The sequence below is a fragment of the Mustelus asterias genome, chromosome 4 (genome assembly GCF_964213995.1).
Source record: "Mustelus asterias chromosome 4, sMusAst1.hap1.1, whole genome shotgun sequence".
NCBI classification, from domain to species: domain Eukaryota; kingdom Metazoa; phylum Chordata; class Chondrichthyes; order Carcharhiniformes; family Triakidae; genus Mustelus; species Mustelus asterias.
Genome location: NC_135804.1, coordinates 82,012,171 through 82,033,789, shown reverse-complemented (window position 1 = coordinate 82,033,789; position 21,619 = coordinate 82,012,171). Strand labels below are relative to the sequence as shown.

The following is a 21,619-nucleotide window of genomic DNA, read 5'->3' as shown; positions in this document are numbered from 1 at the left end:
AATAGCACCGTGGGCCTCCAGGAGCTGTCGCAGCCGTCAGGTCTGAAGTTGAGAGCATTATCGCGCAGTTCTGAGGAGCCGCCGGGTACAGTTGAGGCGGTGGCTGTACTTGCCACGATGTTCCCACGTGGTCGGTGGGGTAGGTTTCAAGACTTCTGGAGGCCGTTTCCATCACATCGGCCAATTCTACCGTCTTAGCCAGGTCCAAGTTACCCTGCTCTAGCAGACGCAGGCGAATATAGGATGAGCCGATTCCCGCCACGAACGCATCTCGGATCTGATCATTGGTGTATTGAGTAGCCGACACCTCCTTGCAATTGCAGGCTCTGGCAAACTGTTGAAGTTCATGCAGGTACTGTCCCATTGTTTCGCCGGGCTGCCGCCGTCGAGTGGCTAATAGGTGACGAGCATGAATTTCGTTCAACAGTTTATGGTACAGCTTCTTGAGTAATTCGATGGCCTCTTTGTAATCTTGGGAATCACGGATTGTTGCATACACAGTGTCGCTCACCCTTGCGTGGAGGACCCACAATCTGTCGGCATCGGTCTGGACTACTGTCGAGGCGTCGATGTAATCCTGGAAACACTTCAACCAATGGTCGAAAGTATTCGACGCTCCCACGGCACGCGGATCCAAGGTTAGCCGATCGGTTTCAGCATCTGCTCCATTTTGCTTCGAACAAAATTTTCGGTATTTTGTTGTGGATAAAATTGATGCACAATTAATTCACTCGGGAGGCTAGGACGTACCCGGGAATAAAAGCTTTTATTCACAACAAGAATAGAGCATACTGCTTAACAATACTATCCCAGACTAAGGGCCACTCGGAAGTAGCAGTGACCTTTATACTCCTGTAAGAAGGCAGAGCCAAACGGAGTGTACCACAGAACAATGCTAACAGGTGGAACACCCCAACCCTAACCCCAACAGTAACAAGAGTAACATATGTTGTTATGACGTTGAGCGTCTTCAAGACAGAAATTGATAAATTCTTGATTTCTCGAGGAATTAAGGGCTATGGGGAGAGAGCGGGTAAATGGAGTTGAAATCAACCATGATTGAATGGTGGAGTGGACTCGATGGGCCGAATGGCCTTACTTCCGCTCCTATGTCTTATGGTCTTATGGTCTTATGTACAAGTACCCATAGTGGTAACCATCTATGGTTCACCACAATGTCAAAGCTTAATTTCGGTGGAAATAAATGAAAGCACAGGGGTAATTTTACACACAGATGTAGATTTCTGACTGAGCTAGCCTTTCAAAATTGTACAATGCAGAATAATACTTTATCAAGTGGATAATCTACCCTGATGCATCTGAAAACCTTTTGAATTTACAATACTGTGGTCTTGCCCCTAACAGCTTACTAGTTGTCAGAACTGTCTGCCTGAATACCAATGGTCAGCTGAGATTGATTGTCCTTGACAGCAAGGCAGCATTTGAGTATGGCATCAAGGAGCCTGAGCAAAATTGAAGTCAATGGGAATCAGGGGGAAAATTCTACTCTGGTTGTAGTCGTACCTGGCAAAAAGGAAAATGGTTGTGGTGGTTGGAGGTCAATTATCTCAACTCCAGGACATCACTGCAGGAGTTCCCCAGGGTAGTGTCTTATGTCCAACCATCTTCAGTTGCTTCATCATTGACCTTCCTTCCATCACATGGTGAGAAGTGTAGACGTTTACAGATGATTACACAGCATTCAGCACCATTCATGACTCTTCAGATACTGAAGTTCATGTCCAAATGCAACAAGACCTCGACAATATCCAGGCTTCGGCTGAAGTGGCAAGTAACTATTTACGCCTCACAAGTGCCAGGCAATGAGCATTTCCAACAAGAAAGGATCTAACTATTACCCAATGACATTCAATGGCATTGACCATCGCTGAATCTCCCACCATCAATATCCTGTGGGCTGATATTGACCAAAAACTGAACTGGACCAGTCATATAAATATTATGGCTACCAGAGCTGGTCAAAGGCTAGGTCTGCTGCTGTGAGTAATTCACCTCCTGACCTTTCAAAGCCTGTCTACCACCACCTTCTCAAGGACAACTAGGGATGGGCAATAAATGTTGGTCTGGCCAGTGATGCCTGCACCCCGAAGAAAAATAAAGAAAAATAACACCGGGCAAGCACATTATTTGATGATCACTTAGTTTTTCAACATAGAAAACTTCAGGCTGCAACAGCTCATAATAACAAAGCCGAAAATACCTTTTCTTCTGATGTTTCACATGCTTCTTGCCTCCAAACCAAGTTCATCTACGATTCATGGCACCACTGTGTCAGTTTTATTTACATTTCTTGCCAAAACCAACTAGCGGCATGGTAGCACAGTGGTTAGCACTGCTGCTTCACAGCTCCAGGGACTTGGGTTCGATTCCCGGCTTAGGTCACTGTCTGTGTGGAGTTTGCACATTCTCCTCGTGTCTGCGTGGGTTTCCTCCGGGTGCTCCGGTTTCCTCCCACATTCCAAAGATGTGCGGGTTAGGTTGATTGGCTATGCTTAAATTGCCCCTTAGTGTGTAGGTTAGAGGGATTAGTGGGTAAAATATGTAGGGATATGGGGGTAGGGCCTGGGTGGGATTGTGGTCGGTGCAGACTCGATGGGCCGAATGGCCTCTTTCTGTACTGTAGGGTTTCTATGATTTCTATGAAATTTGTGGAAATTGTGAAATGCCCACATCTGTAATCATACCAGCAACATTGGGACAGCAATGTGCAGGCTTTTGATCCTCTCCACATCGTATGCTGATGAGAACTGCCTACTCTATCAGTGGGACTGGGATTCCTGCCCTTGATGTTCACAGGAGAGAAAGGACGGCAAGGGCCGAGATGGGAAGAGCAGAGATAGGATGGAACTGGGTACAATGTAATTTCCCCTTGCTGAAATCTTGGAACAGATTCAGTAACAATATTTTGAACCAAAATACTTATCAATGTGTGGGTAAGTGTTGGTCCAACATTGGCTGCGGACGGTCTTTGTTCTCAGTTTGACTTGTGCGAAATTTCCCTCTAATAATTAACTCTCCATTGTATTTGCCAGGTCTGGAAAGATGCTGCAATACAGATTTTCTATTCTTCCTCAGTGGGTTGGGGAAGTTTAATCACACTGTCATCCTACAACAAATTCCATAACAACTGTTACCGAGACACCATCATTGTCTGTGTTGTTAACTGTGCTACAAGTGTGATTGCTGGATTTGCCATCTTCTCCATCCTGGGACACATGGCTCATGAACAAGACAAGCCTGTTTCAGAGATTGCGCAGTCAGGTAATTGTAGAAACAAACTTATTAGACTTGATATTGCTGGGGCACGACTTGTTGTGACGTGCCACACTATTTGGAATTGTTTATGCACCCTTCAGCTCATGAATGTTTGTAATCTAACCCCTAAAGGTGCAAGCTGATAATGAGAGTAACAGGACATCTGGGAGCCTCATGAATAATGGGATCAACGATGTATCTTGGTTATATGAATTGAGGATTCAGAAAGAAGCAGAGGAATGTTGAAGATGGAGGATAAATTAGAGTGGGTGAATTAATCACATCAGCTATACATGAATAATTAGAGAGATGGCAAGATGAAAAAGTGGACCAAATCCAAGAATAAATTTTTAAAATATCCAATAATAATTGATGAAGTGTAGGAATGAGGTTAGATCAATTAAATTGTTCTCATCATGGTCTGACAGGTTGGGAGGCATTTTCCCAAAAATATGTGTAATAGCACTTAGTCATTTTTTGGGAGTGTGGTAAGTTGCATGCCAGTTCTGGGAGAGGCAGGGCCTAAACACACCAGTTAGTCCAGCTGCAAAGCGATCAAATGCCATTCTGAAAGGGCACTCCAAGCTCACAGTGCACTGGGAGCCCCCCCCCCCCGTTTCTCCCCCAACAAACATTAGGAACCACTCCGCAACTCCCCCCCCTCCCGTCAGCAGCATGTTTCCCCACCCCCTCCAACACACCTGACTTCTGCTGGTGGAGGCGGGTAGTAATCCCTGCTGGGATTGCACCGCTCCTGAGGGTCAGACGATCCCGGTAGTTGGGAGAATCTGGTGTCGAATGGGCTAAGCATATTTAAATGCTACTTTAAATATGCTCATAGAATAGAACCTTAGAATCCTACAGAAGGAGGCCATTCGGCCCACTGAGCCTGTACCGACAACAATCCCCCTATTCCCGTAACTCCACATATGTATCCCGCTAGTCCCCCAATACTAAGGAACAATTTAGCATGGCCAATCCACCTAATCCACATATATTTGGACTGTGGGAGAAAACCGGAGCACCCGGAGGAAACACATGGAGACACGGGGAGAACATGCAAACTCCGCACAGGCAGTCACCCAACCACTGTGCCACCGTGCTGCCCCGTGTCCTTTCTGGGTGAGATCCGGTTTTCGGACTGGGACAATTGCAAACCATTTGGCACTGGGCGCAAATCCCATTTTTAGGCCTGCAGGCAATTTTCTGGGATTGGTGCAATCTGCGCCACGTGTGGCAAGGCAGTGAAATTAGCCTCGTAGAGTACAGGAGTGATTCTCCCGCCCCTGTGCCCTGGCACAAATCAATTTATGGCTGTAGAATTGCGCGAGATGGGTCTAAAGCAATTTGCACTGGGGAGAACCCTGCGGGGGTGGCCGTGAACCAGATTAGCACATTTAAATCAGCATTTCCGGGTTTTAGATAGATTCACTCAATTCTTGGTATTCACTGTTGTGCTGGGGGGAATCATTATTTGTTTCCACAGAAACCAGCCATGATGGCCACAGTGGGGAGCTCAGAGGTTATTGTAGTCCTCGGTTGGTCAGGGCCATGGCTAGGGCAGTGCCCACTCGGCATTGGTGCTGCCCCACTTGCCAGATTGGCACTGTTGGGGTGGCACTGGCAATGGGCAGGGCTTAAAGTGGGTGCCTGCAGGGGGCTTGGCCTTAGGAGACCTCACAATGGGGAATCACTCACTTGTGGCAGGAGGGGGACATGATACCGATATGGATGGATGGGGAGGGCCAGGCGCACCCTCATGCCTACGCAGTGTGGCAGGGGATGGGGAGATGGGGGGTGGGGGGTGGTCGGGATTGACCGGGATATTTAGTGATGGGGGGAGGTTGCCGGTTGCCCCTTCAGGTTAAAGGATTGGGGTGTTCCCTATGTCTGCGCAGGGCCGCAATGTCAGTGGCTGGAGAGAGGGGCACTTTCAACTTTATTTTGAGATTAGAGCTCCCTGATCTCCGAGGAGCCGGTCACGTCAGCTTCTTTCAGTCCTGCACATCTCTTTGCCAGCAGGAATCTCCCCAAGGTCCAAATCTCGATTGCGTTGAACCACCCGACGGAATTCTCACTGCTTTTCCCATCAGAGATGACACTCAGGCCGGAATTCTCCAATCTTGTACGCCACAGATTGCGGCTGGCGAGAACAGAGAATTTGGCGCTCAGTCAAAACTCCATTCATAGAAACATAGAAAAACTACAGCACAAACAGGCCCTTCGGCCCCACAAGTTGTGCCGAACATATCCCTACCTTTTCGGCCTACCGATAACCCTCCATCCTATTAAGTCCCATGTACTCATCCAGGAGTCTCTTAAAAGTCCCTATTGAGTTTGCCTCTACCACCACCAAAGGAAGCCGATTCCACTCGCCCACCACCCTCTGTGTGAAAAACTTCCCCCTAACATTTTGCCTGTACCTACCCCCCAGCACCTTAAACCTGCGTCCTCTCGTAGCAGCCACTTCCTCCCTGGGAAAAAGCCTCTGAGAGTCCACCCGATCTATGCCTCTCAGCATCTTATATACCTCTATTAGGTCTTCTCTCATCCTACGTCTCTCCAAGGAGAAAAGACCGAGCTCCCTCAGCCTATCCTCATAAGGCATGCCACTCAATCCAGGCAACATCCTTGTAAATCTCCTCTGCACCCTTTCAATCTTTTCCACATCCTTCCTGTAATGAGGCGACCGGAACTGAGCACAGTACTCCAAGTGGGGTCTGACGAGGGTCTTATATAGCTGCATCATTATCCCCAGACTCCTAAACTCAATCTCTCGATTGATAAAGGCCAGCACACCATACACCTTCTTAACCACCTCCTCCACCTGCGGGGCTGATTTTAGAGTCTTATGGACCCGGACCCCAAGGTCCTTCTGATCCTCTACAGAACTTAAAGTCTTTTCCTTTATATTGTACTCCTTCATCCCATTTGACCTGCCAAAATGGACCACTACGCATTTATCTGGGTTGAAGTCCATCTGCCACTTCTCCGCCCAGTCTTGCATCCTATCTATGTCCCTCTGTAACTTCTGACATCCCTCCAGACTATCCACAACCCCACCAACCTTTGCATCATCGGCAAACTTGCTAACCCATCCCTCCACTTCCTCATCCAGGTCATTTATGAAAATGACAAACAGCAAGGGTCCCAGAACAGATCCCTGGGGCACACCACTGGTGACCGGCCTTCATTTAGAAAAAGACCCATCTATACACAGTCTCCGCCTCCTTTGGGCAATGATGTGGAGATGCCGGCGTTGGACTGGGGTGAGCACATTAAGAGTTTTAACAACACCAGGTTAAAGTCCAACAGGTTTATTTGGTAGCAAACACCATTTGCTTTCAGAGCACTGCTCCTTCGTCAGATGGAGTGGAAATGTGCTCTCACATTTCCACTCCATCTGACGAAGGAGCAGCGCTCTGAAAGCTAATGGTGTTTGCTACCAAATAAACCTGTTGGACTTTAACCTGGTGTTGTTAAAACTCTTCCTGTGGGCAAGCCAGTTCTGGATCCACAGGGCAGCAGCACCTTGGATCCCATGCCCTCTCACTTTTTCTAGAAGCCTTGCATGGGGGACCTTATCGAACGCCTTGCTAAAATCCATATAAACCACATCTACCGCTTTCCCTTCGTCAATGTGTTTAGTCACATTTTCGAAGAACTCCACCAGGCTCATAAGGCACGATCTGCCTTTGACAAAGCCATGCTGAGTATTCTTGAGCATACTAAACCTCTCTAAATGCTCATAAATCCTGTCCCTCAGGATCTTCTCCATCAGCTTACCAACCACTGAGATTAGACTCACCGGTCGGTAATTTCCTGGGCTATCCCTATTCCCCTTCTTGAAAATAGGAACCACATCCGCAATCCTCCAATCCTCCGGCACCTCTCCCATCTCCATCGACGATGCAAAGATCATCACCAGAGGCTCTGCAATCTCTTCCCTCGCCTCCCATAGTAACCTGGGGTACATCCCATCCGGACCCGGCGACTTATCTATCTTGATGCCATTCAAAGATTCCAGCACAACCTCTTTCTTAAAGTCCACATACTCAATTTTTTCAGTCCACTGCAAGCCCGCAGTACATCCACCCAGGTCCTTTTCCTCTGTGAAAACCGAGGCAAAATACTCATTAAGCACCTCTGTCATTTCTACTGGTTCCGTACAGACTTTCCCGCCTTCACCTTTTATAGGCCCTATTCCTTCACGTCTCATCCTTTTACTTTTCACATATTTATAGAACACCTTACGGGTTTTCCTTAATCCTACCTGCCAAGGCCTTCTCGTGACCCCTTCTGGCTCTCCTAATTTCCTTCTTTAGTCCCTTCCTACAAGCCGTATACTCATCTAGATCCCTATCTTCGCCAAGCTCTCTGAACCTTTTGTACGCTTTCCTTTTCTTCTCGACTAGGTCCTGCACAGCTTTCGTGCACCACGGTTCCTTTAACCTACCAACTCCTCCTTGTCTGCTCGGAACGTTGTCCTGTAGAACTCTAGACAGACATTCCTTGAAAAACTGCCACCTTTCTTCAGTACATTTCCCCAAGAATACCTCCTTCCAATTTACTCCTCTAATTTGCTGCCTTATGTCTTCATATTTCCCCTTACTCCATATAAACGCTTTCCTAGCTAGCCTGATCCTCTCTTTTTCCAATACAAGCATAAAGGAGATGGAGTTATGATCGCTATCCCCAAGATGCTCTCCCACTGAGAGATCTGACACCTGTCCAGGTTCATTGGTCAGTATCAGATCAAGTACAGCCTCTCCTCTTGTAAGCTTGTTCACATGCTGTGTCTGGAAACCCTCCTGAACACACCTAACAAACTCCTCCCCATCCAATCCCCTTACCCTTGGGATATTCCAATCTATGTTTGGGAAATTAAAGTCTCCCATCACAACAACTCTGCTATTACTGCATCTCTCCAGGATCTGTTTCCCTATCTGCTCCTCCACCTCCCTGTTACTATTGGGCAGCCTATAGAAAACTCCCAGCAAAGTGATCGACCCCTTCCCACTCCGAACTTCCACCCACAGAGACTCTATAGACAATCCCTCCACAGCATACACCTTCTCTACAGCTGTGACACTATCCCTGATCAGCAGTGCCACTCCACCCCCTCTCTTGCCTCCATCCCTGTCCTTCCTGAAGCATCTGAATCCCGGCACCTGGAGTATCCAGTCCTGGCCCTGAGACATCCAAGTCTCCGTAATGGCCACCACATCAAACTTCCAGGCATTGATCCACGCTCTGAGCTCATCCCCTTTATTCACTATACTCCTGGCATTAAAGTAAACACATCTCAATCCTTTGGTCTGAGCTCTCCCCTTCTCTATTCCTCGTCCATCCTCCCTCTTGCACTGTCTATAACCCTTCTCTGTTTGCGAGCTAACTTCCTCGCTCCCAGTCTCCTCGTCTTGATCTCCTCCCCCCAACCTATCTAGTTTAAACTCTCCACAGTAGCCTTAGCTAACCTTCCCGCCAGGATCTTGGTCCCCCTGGGATTCAAGTGCCACCCGTTTTTTGTTTACAGGTCACACCTGCCCCGAAAGAGGTCCCAATGGTCCAGGAACCTGAATCCCTACCCCCTGCACCAGTCCCTCAGCCACACATTCATCCTCCACCTCACTCCATTCCTGCCCTCACCTTCCCGTGGCACAGGCAGCAATCCCGAGATTACTACCTTTGCTTTCCTCCTTCTCAGCTAATCCCTAATTCCCTATACTCTCTTTTCATGGCCCCTTCCCCCTTCCTACCCACATCAGCGGTACCAATATGTACCGCTACCTCTGGCTCCTCTCCCTCCCATCTCAGGATCTCTGGGACTCGATCAGCGACATCCTGGATCCCGGCCCCAGGGAGGCAGACCACCATCCGAGACACCCGCCTGCCTCTTGTCCGACCCCCTTATTGTCGAGTCCCCGATTAACACTGCCTTCCTCCTCTTTTCCTTAGCCCTCTGAGTTACAGGGCCGGACTCCACTCCGGAGACACGGCCACTGCTGCTTCCCCCAGGCGGGCTGTCCCCCTCAGCAGTACTCAGGCAGTACTCATTGGAACAGGACTGGAGATTCCCAGCTGCGGGCACGGTCAGAGAATTCCAGGCTTTGTTACTTTGTGGAAGTGTTCTGCCCTACCTATACATTAAAAATAATTACATTGTTAAAAAAGACACTTAGATAATACAAAGATACAAATTTGCCTGCATTTCCAATGTGCAGTTTATGTCCGAATCCAGCAAGCTATTAAAAACAGAAGATAAGGATGAGGTGCTGTTTGTGCAAAGCATATAGCCAAATTCCATAAATTGGTAAAGGGGTTCTAGGGATTCGCTACTCCTCATCCCCTGAATTTCTTAGCTGAGTTGCACATCAATAATGTTTAAAGTAAAATATTATGTGCATTTATATAACACCGTTCATGGCTAGAGGACCTCTCAAAGCACACAAAGTATTCTTGAAACATGGTCATTATAATGTAGGAATCCTGGCTGCCAATCTGTCCACAGCAAGCTCCTACAAACACAAAATGATAATGACCAGATAACCTGTTGCTGTAATGTTGATTGAGAGATACATTTTGGTCCTGACCCCGAGATTTATTTTCCTTGAAATAGTGTTCATGGGGTATTTCACATTCATTTGAGAGGGTCGATGGGGCCTTAGTTTAATATATAATCTGAACAAACAATCAATAACCTAAGTTTTTCCATCCAGTTGCAAAATGCAGTACTTTCAAACTGGAAAGAGCTTAAAATAACCTTGCCAAAGTTTAACCAAAATAACCACACATTGACCAGTTAAATTACAATTCATCTATGGGAATAACTGGAAGATGTAAAAGTATCGACAGGAGTCACACAGCTGTAACTATCTCTCTGAAATGAATTAATCTGGCATTACAATGTGCCAGACACGGGCGAGGCTCGTAAAATCCTGCCCAAGGCCAACTGGGAACTCTTTTCTTTCATTCCCTCACCCTGCAGTATAAATATCTCCCACTTTCTGTGCTTTTTAGCTTTGACAAAGGGTCATCTGGACTCAAAATGTCAGCTCTTTTTCTCTCCTTACAGGTGCTGCCAAACCTGCTGAGATTTTCCAGCATTTTCTCTTTTGGTTTCAGATTCCAGCATCCTCAGTAATTTGCTTTTATCCGAGGTCAGGCTATAATTTCCCATTTTCTGCCTCCCTTCCTTCTTAAACAGGAGTGTTACGTTAGCCTTTTTCCAGTCCTCTGGGACCTTCCCTGATTCCAGTGATTCCTGAAAGATCACCACCAAAGCCGCCACAATGTCCTCAGCTATCTTCTTCAGAATCCTGGAATGTAGTCCATCCAGTCTGGGTGATTTATCCACCTTCAGCCTTTTCAGCTTCCCAAGCACCTCCCCCTTAATGATGGCCATTACATTTACCTCCGCCCCCTGACTTTCTTGAAGTTCTGGCATGCTCCGGGTGTCTTCCACTATGAAAACTGATACAAAGTACCCATTCACTTCCTCTGCCATTTCTCTGTTCCCCATTACTACTTCTCCAGCCTCATTTTCCAGCAGGCCAATGTCCATTCATGCCTCTCTCTCACCTTTTATGTATCTAAAAAAAACTCTTGCAATTTTTTTTATATTACTAGCTAGTTTACACTCATATTTCATCTTCTCCACCCTTATTATTTTTTTAGTTGTCCTCTGCTTCCTTTTAAAGGCTTCCCAATCCCCTGACTTCCCACTATTCCTCACCTTGTGGTATGCTCTTTTTTTGCCTTTATGCTATTCCTGACCTCCCTTGTCAGCCATAGTTGCCTCGTCCTCCCCTTAACATGCTTCTTCTTCCTTGGAATGGATTTATGTTGTGCCTTCTGAATAGAACACAGAACATAGAACATTACAGCGCAGTACAGGCCCTTTGGCCCTCGATGTTGCGCCGACCAGTGAAACCAATCTCAAGCCCATCTAACCTACACTATTCCAATATCATCCATATGTTTATCCAATGACCATTTAAGTGTCCTTAATGTTGGCGAGTCCACTACTGTTGCAGGCAGGGCATTCCACGCCCTTACTACTCTCTGAGTGAAGAACCTACCTCTGACATCTGTCCAATATCTATCGCCCCTCAATTTAAAGCTATGTCCCCTCGTGCTAGCTATCACCCTGTCTAATCCTCTGATTGTCTTGTATGCCTCTATTAAGTCACCTCTTAACTTTCTTCTCTCTAACAAAAACAGCCTCAAGTCCCTCAGCCTTTCCTCATAAGACCTTCCCACCATACCAGGCAACATATCCCCAAAAACTCTTGCCACTGTTGTTCCACTGTCTTCCTTGCTAGGGTCCCTTTCCAATCAAATCTGGCCATCTCCTCCCTCATGCCTTGTTGTTTCCTTTACTCAATTGTAGCATTGTTGTATCCCATTCCAACATCTCCCTCTCGAACTGCAAGGTGAATTCGATCATATTGTGGTCACTGCCCCCTAGGGGTTCCTTCACCATAAGTTCCCTGATCAAGTCTGCCTCATTACACATTGTAAGAAGTCTCAAAACACTGGATTAAAGTCCAACAGGTTTATTCAGGTGAAGAAGGAGTGACACTCCGAAAGCTTGTACTACCAAATAAACCTGTTGGACTTTAACCTGGTGTTCTGAGACTTCTTACTGTGCTTACCCCAGTCCAACGCCAGCATCTCCATATCATCATTGCACATTACCAGATCCAGAAGTGCCTATTCCCTAGTGGGCTCCAGTACAAGCTGCTCCAAAAATCCATCCCCCAAACATTCCACAAATTCTTTATCTTGGGATCCCCTACCAACTTTATTTTCCTAGTCCACCTGTATATTGAAACCCTTCGTGATTACTGTAATATTGCCTTTCTTACGTGCCTTTTCTATCTCCTGATTTATTTTCTGTCCGGGATCCTGACTACTGCCAGGGGGCCTATACATAACTCCCATCAGGGTCTCTTCCCTTTGCGATTCCTCAACTCTACCCATACAGATTCTACGCCGTCTGACCCTATATCGCTTCTTCCTAATAATTTAATTTTGTTTCTTACCAACAAGGTAACCCCGCCTCCTCTACTCAATCTGCCTGTCCTTTTGATAGGTCACATGAATAAAGAACAGTACAGCACAGGAACAGGCCCTTTGGCCCTCCAAGCATGCACCGATTATGATGCCTGCCTAAACTAAATGCACTTATGGAGTCCGTATCCTTCCATTCCTATCCGACTCATGTTTTCATCTAGATGTCCCTTAAATGCCGCAATCGGGCCTGCGCCCATCACCTCCCTGGGCAGTGGGTTCCAGACATTCACCATCACCCTCCCTGTAAAAAACTTGACTCGCACGTCTTCTCTAAACTTTTCCCCATGCACCTTAAACCTATGTGCCCTAGTCCCTGACATTTTTACCCTAGGAAAGAGCATCTGACTATCCACTCTGTCCATGCCACTCAATCTTGTAAACCCCTATCAGGTCGTTCCTCAACCTCTTTCATTCCAGTGAGAACAAACCAAGTTTACCCAACCTCTCCTCATAGCTAATACCTTCCAGATCAGGCAACATCCTGGTAAACCTTTTCTGTACCCTCTCCAAAGCATCCACATCCTTCTGATAGTGTGACAACCAGAATTGTACACAATATTCCAAATGAAGCCTAACTAAGGTTCTGTACAGCTGCAGCATGACCTGCCAATTTTTATAATCAATGCCCCAACTGATGAAGGCAAGCATGCCCTATGCCTTCATGATTACCTTATCCACCTGCGTTGCCACTTTCAGTGATTGGTGGACATGTAAGCCCAGATCTCTCTGCCTGTGATTACTGCTAAGGATTCTACCATTTACATTATAATTCCTACATGCATTGGACCTTCCAAAATGCATTACCTCACATTTGGCCGGATTAAACTCGATCTGCCATTTCTCCGCCCAAATCTCCAACTGGTCTATATTTTGCTGCATCCTCTGACAATCCTCTTCACTATCCACAACTCCACCAATTTTTGTGTTGTCTGCGAACTTACTAATCAGACCAGCTACATTTTCCTCCAAATCATTTATATATATGATGAACCAACAAGGGCGGCATCATGGCACAGTGCTATCACAGCATCCTTCCTCAATTAAGGAGACCAAAACTGGACACAATACTTCAGATCGGGCGGCACGGTGGCACAGTAGTTAGCACTGCTGCCTCACAGTGTCAGCGATTTGGGTTCGATTCCTGGCTTGGGTCACTGTCTCTGTGGAATTTGCACATTCTCCCCATGTCTCCTTGGGTTTCCTCTGGGTGCTCCGGTTTCCTCCCACAGTCCAAAGATGCATGGGTTAGGTGGATTGGCCATGCTAAATTGCCTCTTAGTGTCAGGGGGAATAGCTAGGGTAAATGCATGGGGCTATGGGGAGAGGGCCTGGGTGGAATTATGGTCGGTGCAGACTCAATGGGCCAAATGGCCTCCTTCTGCACTGTAAGATTCTGTGATTCTATGAAAGGTCCCAAAACTGATCCCTGTGGAACACCACTAGTCACAGCCTTCCATTCAGAAAAGCACCCTGCTACTACTACCTTCTGTCCTGTATGCCAAAGTCAGTTCTGTATCCATCTTGCCAGCTCTCCTCTGATCCTGTGTGATTTCACCTTTCGTACCAGTCTACAATGAGGTACCTTGTCAAAGGCTTTACTGAAATCCAGGTATACAACATCCACTGCCTTTCCCTCATCTATCATCTTTGCTGCTTCCTCGAAAAACTTGATCAAGTTAGTGAGGCACAACCTCCCCTTCACAAAACCATGCTATCTATTACTAATAAGTCCATTTGTTTCCAAATGTGAGTAAATACTGTCCCTAAGAATCTTTTCCAAAAACTTCCGTACTACTGTCATAAGGCTCATTAGCCTATAATTTCCTGGATTATCCCTGCTGCCCTTCTTAAACAATGGGACAACATTGGCTATTCTCCAGTCCTATGGAACTTCACCTGTAGCCAATGAGGATACAAAGATTTCTGTTAAGGCCCCAGCAATTTCCTCCCTTGCCTCCTTCAATATTCTGGGGTAGATCCCCAAGGCACTGGAGACTTATCTACTTTAATGCTTGATGCGCGATATAACACACGAGAGGCGTGATGTACTCGGGAAATAAAGGCTTTTATTGCCAACAACAACAGAGCTACCATATACAGTACACGATCCCAGACTAAAGGGTCACCAGGCAGAGCAGTGACCTTTATACCTCTCCCAGGAGGCGGAGCCGACTGGGGTGTACCATAACAACTATATTAACAGGTAGAACAGCCCAACCCTAACCCCAACAGTAACATATATACAGACTCATAGTACTGGCCAGACCATGGCTCAGCACTACCTAGTGGGAACCAACAATGGTTCACCACATTCACCCCTCCTTTGAAAACAAAGGCCGGCAGGGTACAAAACACAGAACAATTGTGCATTTGTCTATAAGTTCAAGCGGTCTGGGGGACCGCACCGTCGTTGTGACCTCCTCAACACCGGCGATGACACTGGTTCAGGCAATCGCGGTGACGTTCTCTCCAAGGCGATGTCCAGCGACTCCTCCAGTGCCTCACGGGCCGGTAGACCCCGAGGTGGTGACAATCCGCTGAAGTCGGGCACGCCTTGAAGTGGCGACCATTTCCTGGACTCAGGCAAGCTGTACACGGGAGTAAGAGGGTTAAGTGGTGGTCCCGATACTGCCCGCGCCGTGTCAGGAGGGGAAAAAATGGTTGGGGGGTCCCTAACAGTAGGTGTGGGAGCGACAGGGGTTTCCAAGCCCCCTGCTGGCGCCAGATCTCGAATCGAGACCGTGTCCTCTCGCCCATCAGGATATGCCACGTAGGCATACTGAGGGTTGGCGTGGAGGAGATGGACCTGTTCAACCAAAGGGTCGGTCTTGCGGGTCCTAACATGTCGCCGCAGGAGGACAGGTCCTGAGTATGTCAACCAAGACGGTAATGAGGTCCCAGAGGAAGACTTCCTAGGGAATGAAAACATTCTCTCATGAGGAGTAGCGTTGGTTGCTGTACACAGGAGTGAGCGTATGGAGTGGAGCGCATCAGGGAGTACCTCTTGCCAACGGGAGACTGGAAGACCTTTAGACCTCAACGCCAGTAAGACAGCCTTCCAGACTGTAGCATTCTCTCGTTCGACCTGTCCGTTACCCCTTGGGTTGTAGCTCGTGGTTCTACTAGAGGCAATCCCATATGAGAGCAGGTATTGCCTCAAGTCATCGCTCATGAACGACGAGCCCCTATCGCTGTGGATGTAACAGGGGTAACCGAACAGGGTGAAAAGATCACGAAACGCCTTGATAACCGTGGCAGCAGTCATATCAGAACAGGGAATGACAAAAGGGAATCGTGAGTACTCATCAACCACATTGTGGAAGTACACGTTCCGATCTGTCAAGGGAAGGGGGCCCTTAAAGTCCACACTCAGTCTTTCGAAGGGACGAGTGGCCTTAACGAGTTGTGCCCTGTCAGGGCGGTAGAAGTGCGGTTTGCATTCCGCGCATACCCGGCAGCTTCTGGTTATGGACCTGACATCCTCCACCGAGTAGGGTAGATTCCGGGCTTTTATGAAGTGGAAGAGCTGAGTGACCCCCGGATGGCAGAGGTCATTGTGGAGAGCCTGCAATCGATTCTCCTGCATACTAGTGCATGTTCCACGCGACAGGGCATCCGAGGGCTCGTTGAGCTTCCCTGGACGATACATGATATCATAATTGTAGGTGGAGAGTTCGATTCTCCACCTCAAGATCTTATCATTCTTGATCTTACCCCGTAACGTGTTGTTGAACATGAACGCCACGGACCGCTGGTCCGTGAGCAGAGTGAACCGTTTTCCCGCCAAGTAATGGCGCCAATGCCGAACGGCCTCCACAATGGCCTGGGCCTCCTTTTCCACCGCCGAGTGTCGAATTTCAGGGCCTTGGAGGGTGTGAGAGAAAAAGGCGACGGGCCTGCCCGCCTGGTTAAGTGTGGCGGTCAGGGCGAAATCAGATGCATCACTCTCCACCTGGAAGGGGATGGACTCATCGATAGCGTGCATCGTGGCTTTCGCGATGTCGGCTTTTATTCTTGCAAAGGCTAAGCGAGCCTCTGTTGCTAGGGGAAAAGAGGTAGACTTGATGAGCGGACGGGCTTTGTCCGCGTAATTGGGAACCCACTGTGCGTAGTATGAGAAGAAGCCTAAGCATCTTCTCAGTGCTTTGACGCTAGTGGGCAGGGGAAGTTCGAGGAGAGGACGCATACGGTCTGGATCAGGGCCAAGGACCCCGTTTTCCACCACGTATCCGAGGATAGCTAGGCGGCGCGTGCGAAATACACACTTCTCCCTGTTGTAGGTCAGATTCAGGTGAGATGCAGTGCGTAAGAATCTAAGAAGGTTGGCATCGTGGTCCTGCTGGTCATGGCCGCAGATGGTGACGTTATCCAGGTACGGGAAGGTAGCCCGCAGCCCGTTCTGGTCCACCATTCGGTCCATAGCATGCTGGAAGACCGAGACCCCATTCGTGACACCAAAAGGAACCCTTAAAAAATGGTACAGGCGACCATCCGCCTCAAAGGCCGTGTATTGTCGGTCCTCTGGGCGAATGGGGAGCTGGTGGTAAGCAGATTTTAAGTCGATGGTGGAGAACATCCGGTACTGCGCAATCTGGTTGACCATGTCAGATATGCGCGGGAGGGGATACGCATCCAGCTGCGTGTATCTGTTAATGGTCTGACTATCGTCTATGACCATCCGGGGTTTGTTCCCATTCTTAACCACCACGACTTGCGCTCTCCAAGGACTAGCGCTAGGTTGGATGATCCCTTCCTTGAGGAGCCGCTGAACTTCAGATCGAATGAAGATCCGATCTTCAGCGCTGTAACGCCTACTCTTTGTTGCGATGGGCTTGCAGCCTGGCACAAGATTCTGGAATAGGGAGGGTGTGGTAATCCTAAGCGTTGAGAGGCTACATGTGGAGCGCGTTGGGCAATTTAGAGGCTGCGGGTCTCCCACTGAAAGCGGAGGGAATGGCCCACCGTACTGCAGGGTTACACTCTTCAAGTGGACCATAAAATCTAGTCCTAGGAGTATTGGCGCGCAAAGATGCGGTAACACAAGGAGCTTGAAGTTCTCGTAGACTGTGTCCTGCACCGTCAGATTGACCACGCAACTCCCTAGCACGGTGACAGACCCGGACCTTGACACCATCGAAATTGTCTGCTTGACCGTCCGAATCTGGAGACCACACCGCTTCACGGTGTCTGGATGAATGAAGCTCTCCGTGCTCCCGCTGTCAAACAGACAATAAATCGGGCGTTTGTTTACCTGTATGTCCATCATGGACTTGTCGAGTCTGTGAGGCTTTGCCTCGTCCAGGATGATCGATGCCACCGTTGGTTCGTGGGCACAACTGCAGGCAGCTGAGATGGTTGATGACGACCCCTGCTGGTCATTCGCGGTCGGTGCCGACCAACATGGCTGCCCCCATAGGTTGCACGTGGACGATGGCGCCAAAACCTGCGGCCCCTGGAGGTCGCACGTGTCTTGCGACTCCGTCGTTCAGAATGGCGACGTCCTGGAATCGCATGTGGTAGAAGACCTTGAAGACGCAGAAGACAAGGAGGCCGGCTCCGGGGAGTCACACGCCGCACTGCTGTTCTTGGATGGAGGTTTGGACCGGCATACCTTGGAATAGTGCCCCTTCTTGCCGCAGGCGGAGCACAACACCGCTTTAGCTGGACATCGCTGCCGAGGGTGTTTCACCCCCCCACAGAAGTAACACCGCGGGCCACCTGGAGCTGCTGCCGTCGTCAGGTCAGAGGCTGGGAACGCAATCGTGCAGTTTTTCGGTCCCGCTGAATGAAGTGGGGTCTGTGACTGCCCCTGCCACGCTGTCTCCACGTGGCCGTCGGTATACATCGCCAGACTTTTGGAGGCCGTTTCTAGAGCATCAGCTAACTCTATGGATTTAGTGAGGTCGAGGTTACCTTGCTCCAACAGCCGAAGGCGGATGTACGACGAGCCGATTCCCGCCATGAACGCATCTCGAGCGAGGTCGTTCATCCACTGGTCTGCCGACACTGCCTTGCAGTTGCAGGCTCTGGCTCGCTGTTGAAGCTCGCATGCGTACTGTTCCATTGTTTCGCCGGGCTGCCGCCGTCGAGTGGCTAGAAGGTATCGAGCATGCATCTCATTCGGCGGTTTGTTGTATCGCTTCTTGAGAAGCTCGAGGGCCCCTTTGTAGTCGGTGGCCCCACGGATCGCTAGGTATACAGCGTCGCTTACCCTCGCGTGGAGGACCCGGAGTCTGTCAGCGTCGTCGGTGAACGCTGTGGAGGCGTCGAAGTAATCCTGGAAACACTTCAACCAGTGGTCGAAAGTGTTCGATGCGCCCGCCGCACGTGGGTCCAACATAAGCCAGTTCGGGTTTAAGCATTTGCTCCATGTTTTCTTTGTCGTTTCTTTTTCACAAAAAAAAGAATTTATTTGTTGGCAATAAAATTGATGCGCGATATATCACACGAGAGGCGTGATGTACTCGGGAAATAAAGGCTTTTATTGCCAACAACAACAGAGCTACCATATACAGTACACGATCCCAGACTAAAGGGTCACCAGGCAGAGCAGTGACCTTTATACCTCTCCCAGGAGGCGCAGCCGACTGGGGTGTACCATAACAACTACATTAACAGGTAGAACAGCCCAACCCTAACCCCAACAGTAACATATATACAGACTCATAGTCCTGGCCAGACCATGTCTCAGCACTACCTAGTGGGAACCAACAATGGTTCACCACAATGCTTTTTACCTCCTTTTTGATATCGACATGACTCAGAATATCTACATACGCTTCCCTAGTCTCCTCTTCCACCAAGTCCTTCTCTTTGGTGAATAATGAGGAAAAGTATTCATTTAGTATCTTGTCCACTTCCTCTGGTTCCATGCATAAGTTCCATCCACTATCCTTGAGTGAACCAACCCTTTCCCTGGCTACCTTCTTGCTCTTTACATACGTATAAAATATTTTAGGATTTTCCTTGATTTTGTTTGCCAATTCATGACTCCTTTTAGCCCTCCTAACTCCTTCCTGAAGTTCCTTCCTATGTTCTTTATATATAAGGCTTTATCTGTTCTAAGCCTTTTGGACCTTCTGAATGTTTCCTTTTTCTTTTTGACAAGGTTAATAATGTCCTTTGTTATCCAGGGTCCCCGATACTTGCACACTTATCCTTCATCTTCACAAGTAAATGCCAGTCCTGAATTCCCATCTACTGATATTTGAAAGACTCCCATATGTCGGATGTTGATTTACCCTCAAACAGCCTCCCCCAATCTAAACAAAGAAAGAACTAAGAACAATACAGCACAGGAACAGGCCCTTCGGCCCTCCAAGCCCGCACCGCTCCCTGGTCCAAACTAGACCATTCTTTTGTATTCCTCCATTCCCACTCCGTTCATGTGGCTATCTAGATAAGTCTTAAACATTCCCAGTGTGTCCGCCTCCACCACCTTGCCCGGCAGCGCATTCCAGGCCCCCACCACCCTCTGTGTAATTTACGTCCTTCTGATATCCGTGTTAAACCTCCCCCCCTTCACCTTGAACCTATGACCCCTCATGAACGTCACCACCGACCTGGGAAAAAGCTTCCCACCGTTCACCCTATCTATGCCTTTCATAATTTTATACACCTCTATTAGGTCACCCCTCATCCTCCGTCTTTCCAGTGAGAACAACCCCAGTTTACCCAATCTCTCCTCATAACTAAGCCCTTCCATAGCAGGCAACATCCTGGTAAACCTCCTCTGCACTCTCTCTAAAGCCCCCACGTCCTTCTGGTAGTGTGGCGACCAGAACTGGGCGCAGTATTCCAAATGCGGCCGAACCAACGTTCTATACAACTGCAACATCAGACCCCAACTTTTATACTCTATGCCCCGTCCTAGAAAGGCAAGCATGCCATATGCCTTATTCACTATCTTCTCCACCTGTGCCGTCACCTTCAAGGATCTGTGGACTTGCACACCCAGGTCCCTCTGCGTATCTACACCCTTTATGGTTCTGCCATTTATCGTATAGCTCCCCCCTATGTTAGTTCTACCAAAATGCATCACTTCGCATTTATCTGGATTGAACTCCATCTGCCATTTCTTTGCCCAAATTTCCAGCCTATCTATATCCTTCTGTAGCCTCTGACAATGTTCCTCACTATCTGCAAGTCCAGCCATTTTCGTGTCATCCGCAAACTTACTGATCACCCCAGTTACACCTTCTTCCAGATCGTTTATATAAATCACAAACAGCAGAGGTCCCAATACAGAGCCCTGCAGAACACCACTAGTCACAGGCATCCAGCCGGAAAAAGACCCTTCCACTACCACCCTCTGTCCTCTGTGACCAAGCCAGTTCTCCACCCATCTAGCCACCTCCCCCTTTATCCCATGAGATCCAACCTTTTGCACCAACCTACCATGAGGGACTTTGCCAAACGCTTTACTAAAGTCCATATAGACGACATCCACGGCCCTTCCCTCGTCAACCATTCTAGTCACTTCTTCAAAAAACTCCACCAGGTTAGTGAGGCATGACCTCCCTCTCACAAAACCATGCTGACTATCGTTAATGAGTTCATTCCTTTCTAAATGCGCTTGCATCCTATCTCTAAGAATCCTCTCCAACAACTTCCCGACCACGGACGTCAAGCTCACCGGCCTATAATTTCCCGGGTTATCCTTCCTACCCTTCTTAAATAACAGGACCACATTAGCTATCCTCCAATCCTCTGGGACCTCACCTGTGATGTGGAGATGCCGGCGTTGGACTGGGGTAAACACAGTAAGAAGTTTAACAACACCAGGTTAAAGTCCAACAGGTTTATTTGGTAGCAAAAGCCACACAAGCTTTCGAGGCTCTGAGCCCCTTCTTCAGGTGAGTGGGAATTCTGTTCACAAACAGAACTTAAAAGTTCTGTTTGTGAACAGAATTCCCACTCACCTGAAGAAGGGGCTCAGAGCCTCGAAAGCTTGTGTGGCTTTTGCTACCAAATAAACCTGTTGGACTTTAACCTGGTGTTGTTAAACTTCTTACTGACCTCACCTGTGTCCAGTGACGAGACAAAGATTTGCGTCAGAGGCCCAGCGATTTCATCTCTCGTCTTCCTGAGCAGTCTGGGATAGATTCCATCAGGCCCTGGGGATTTGTCAGTCTTTATATGCTCTAAAAAACCTAACACTTCCTCCCTTGTAATGGAGATTTTCTCTAACGGGTCAACACTCCCCTCCGAGACACTCCCAGTCAACACATCCCTCTCCTTTGTGAATACCGACGCAAGGTATTCA

The 21,619-nt window shown here is 48.3% G+C and overlaps 1 protein-coding gene across 1 annotated transcript in view; it reads left to right on the top strand.

Moving 5' to 3' along the window:
* LOC144493138 (sodium- and chloride-dependent neutral and basic amino acid transporter B(0+)-like) overlaps nt 1-21,619 on the top strand; it is an 81,202-nt gene that overhangs the window by 24,520 nt on the left and 35,063 nt on the right. The window contains exon 8 of the mRNA XM_078212038.1: nt 3,054-3,282. Coding sequence (XP_078068164.1) covers nt 3,054-3,282 — 229 coding nt within the window. The remainder of the gene's footprint in view (nt 1-3,053; nt 3,283-21,619) is intronic.